Source organism: Tarenaya hassleriana, unplaced genomic scaffold (assembly GCF_000463585.1).
Source record: "Tarenaya hassleriana unplaced genomic scaffold, ASM46358v1 Cleome17, whole genome shotgun sequence".
NCBI classification, from domain to species: Eukaryota; Viridiplantae; Streptophyta; class Magnoliopsida; order Brassicales; family Cleomaceae; genus Tarenaya; species Tarenaya hassleriana.
This window is the reverse complement of record NW_010965122.1, coordinates 381,696-385,398: the sequence shown is the minus strand read 5'-3', so window position 1 is coordinate 385,398 and position 3,703 is coordinate 381,696. Positions and strand designations below refer to the sequence as shown.

General features: G+C 40.3%; 1 protein-coding gene across 1 annotated transcript; it reads left to right on the top strand.

Moving 5' to 3' along the window:
• Window positions 1-1,279: 1,279 nt before the first annotated feature.
• On the top strand, window positions 1,280-3,469 carry LOC104809854 (ATP synthase subunit O, mitochondrial-like). Its single transcript, XM_010535943.1, has 6 exons — window positions 1,280-1,478; window positions 1,851-1,901; window positions 2,274-2,517; window positions 2,665-2,777; window positions 2,904-2,990; window positions 3,081-3,469. Exons 1-6 carry the CDS (start codon window positions 1,365-1,367, stop codon window positions 3,207-3,209), a joined length of 738 nt encoding a protein of 245 aa, XP_010534245.1. The 5' UTR covers window positions 1,280-1,364; the 3' UTR covers window positions 3,210-3,469.
• Window positions 3,470-3,703: the final 234 nt, after the last annotated feature.

Sequence of the window (3,703 nt, the reverse complement as noted above, 5' to 3'; positions counted from 1 at the left end):
GTTGGGCCCCTCGTGTGAGCAAGACTGTAGAAATGTGTGCCACACTATAGACAAACGTCCTCTATTTTGTACAGTCGAACTCAGTTAATGAGAAAGCAATCGAATCAGATAAGGTGGTTTTTCCATGCCTTATGTTCGACATATGATATCGTGATACAAAAGGATCATCAACCGGAATCATCACCAACGTTCGTAAGATCACGAACAAACTCTATTCGAGATATGTAGTCATAGTGTCATACTAGAGACCGCCTATGACTTGTATATCCGAAATAGAGATTTCGGTTATACTGCTATATTGAATGAGCCTACAGGATTAACACGTATAAGAAAGAACAAATGCGCGAGAAAAGACGAAAAATTTCTGGTGGAATAGAGGCCAGATCGACCAGTCCAGAAGTCTGGACCGATCGGTTCAGCTTGGCAAGACCGATCGGTCCAGAGCGTGGACCGGTCAGTCCAGAGGTGGCGAGCAATAGTTGCTCGGTCCAGAAAAGGTTCAAACTGATCGGTCTAGGCCAAAAAACGGCATACCGATCGGTCCAGGCATTGGAAATTACTTATGTCACTCTAATTAGGGTTTTGGGTTAACCAACATTTTGGTAACGCCTTCTAATCGTTTTTGGACGAACTTTTAGACTTTTTCAGAGGTTCTTGAGATCTAAAAACGAAGAGGAAGATCTCGGAAACTCTTGCGCAAAGTAGAACGAGTTCTTCGGTCCTAGCAGACAAGTTCCAATCGTTGGAATCCTTTCCGTCGTGTGGATACGTGTAGAAGGCGAGGTAATCTTCCTGTCTTTGTGATCAGACGAACATATCGATTAATACAGGTCCCGAATCGATTGAGGTAAGCGTTCTAACGTTTCTACGAAATCATGTATGTTTGGTTTTAGGGCTTTATAGAAATTTTTTGTTTTACATCCGCTGTGCAAAACACGAGAACCGATCTCTTATGAATTATATTCGCTATAGAGATCTCAAGAATCCCAACATCCAAACCAAATCTCGAAACACCCAGAATATTTTTGCCTGATCTATCTTTTCTCTTTTCTCTCTCGTTATAAAAAAAAGAAAAAATTAAAATTAATTTCGATGCGTTTCTCATCACTTTACTCTCTCTCCCTCTATGTATATATACATTTGTTTTTAATTTGCCAATGGATATTTGCAAGCCCAAAAAACTTTCATGGGCCCGATAAAGTCACCAATTTTTCTTTGAAGCCCAATTGCACAGCCTCAGCTCTTACCAGTTGCTTGCTATTTGCTACTGGCGTTCTGCGTCGTAGAAGCACAGCTCCCTGAAATTTCCCCATATTCGGATTTCTAGGGTTTTTTTTTTTCATTTACTCGGTATTTGAAGAAAAATGGCGATGGCTGGTCGTCTCAGATCGACGTTCTCTCTCTTCAATAGGGTCTCTGCATCAGAGTCTCTCTCCTCCGTTGGATCTTATCGCCGCGCATCGCCACTCATCCCTCAGGTACATCGATTTTTAAAAAATCTAAGGCGGAAATCGGATTCTACCTCTCTTTGTGGTTTAAGCACAGAATCTGGGTTATCTATCGCTCTGGATTCATACGTGTTATAAGCTGGAATGCATTTCGCTCGTTTCTTCAGATCGGTTGATTTCGATCGTCTGTTTGGTTAGGTAGAACAACAGGAGGGGGACTGATTGTATTTCCCAGCTTTTTTTTTGCAGGAAATGTTTTGGGGATTTCGTGTTTTTTTTTTTTGCCCTTTTAGTCTTTTAGGAATTTAGAACAGCGATTCTTCTGCTACTGTTGTTTTTTCTCAGATGATTCAGGAAGTTCTCTTTTAGTGTTAAATATTCCATTTTCATTCTTTCTCGCAGTTGACGAGTGGTTTTGTCTCTGCTTCCGGTCAACAGGGCGGTGATGTTAAGGTAATCGATGCTTGCACTGGTCATCTCTTGTACATGTTATGGAGGCTATAGCTTTTCTTGTCGAGATTTAAGTTTTCCCAAAGTTGTTCCACATATGTTACTCATTTTCATCTATGACATAGATTCTATGTCCCGAAGTGTGTTTTTTATCCACTGATCTTTGTGTTTGGGATGATTATTGCACTATATATATATATATATATATATGAACAAGAAACTGGATCACGGCTTGGATTGTTGGTTATACTACAAATGAATCTGTGAATAATTGAAATTTTTTGATTACTTGCTTTTCTTTTTTTCTGGCGGGATGGAGATTTCTAGTTCTAGTTCTGGTGTTTTTTACATTGTAGATGGGGTTTGCTTGTTCAGGTTCCTGTGGTTATGACTGGTGAAGCAGGGAAATGGGCTACAAGTTTGTACCTCGCGTCTGTGAAATCTAACGTATTGGACAAGGTTGAGTCAGAGCTTCGTTCGGTTGTTGAGGCAACAAAGTCTAGCCCGACCTTTGGACAGTTTACAAAGGATATCACGGTTCCTAAGGATACTCGTGTGAAAGCTATTTTCGACATCTGTGAGAAAGCTAAATTTTCCGAGATCACTAGGAACTTCCTTGGTAGGATACCGATATGTAACTCTCTTCCGTGGTCTTAAAGTTCCATCAAATCTGTCTTGTTTTATGATCATATTTGGTGATTATATCGCGGTTTAGTAGATGCATTTGTATTTTTTTATTAAAAAAAGGTTTTTGCTCACTGAATAGCTTTGTTGGCCGAGTCTGCACGGCTGAAGAACATGGAGAAGATCGTGGGTAGATTTTTTGAGCTCACAGAGGCACACAGGGGAGATGTCAAAGTTTTGGTTACCACAGTTATGGTAAGTTTATGTTTCTTTTCAAGCATCATTACTAGCATGTGCATTTGCTTTGCTTGTCGATTAGTTTCTGGATCGATTTTCCTCGTCGGAGTGGAGGCTGATTTGTTAAATTTGCTTGGATGACAGCCTCTTCCTCCTGCAGAGGAGAAGGAATTGAAGGAGACACTCCAAGAAGTAATTGGACAAGGAAAGAAGGTCACCATCGAGCAAAAGGTATACACCCTCACATTCTTGAATTGGATTTTTTTTCTTTTTCAATGCAAGGAAGAGAGTCTAAACATGTTTTGTGGGTAATTGTTACAGATTGATCCAAGTATTTATGGTGGGCTCATAGTCGAGTATAACCAAAAGGTGCTCGACATGTCCATTAAGACAAGAGCCATGCAGATGGAGCGGCTCCTCCGTGAACCAGTCAATTTCAGCGACCTCTGATCACATTCACTCTGCATCATCGAGGGGGCGTCTCTTTCAGGTTTTATCCTCTGTTCCTAAACGAGAATTTCGGGGAATTATTTCCTTCTCTCCGCTTGTGATATGATTGCGCCTTTTCCGGGCTTCATGCATCAATTATCGAATAAATGGAATGACCCTCTTTTCGGATTTCTTTTTCGAGACACTTTTGATCGAGTTTTTCGCAGCAACATTCTTATGTGAAGAGCTGGATGAATTATACAGCGTGTTCTGTTCTTTCCCGTCTTTCTTCTTCTTCTTCTTCTTCCTCTTCTAGTTGCTTGCCTTAGCCTCTCCAAATCGTGAATGTTTATGTTTCAGTTTGTTGATACCAACCTCTGTGTGGACTGAAAGTCATAAGATTCCGACTATATAAACAAATAGAAATATGGATCTAATCCATAACCTCTCACAAAAATAAGTAGGTCAAATCATTTTGTTAGCTTTTGAAAATGTTAGAGCAGCCACCTTCGAAA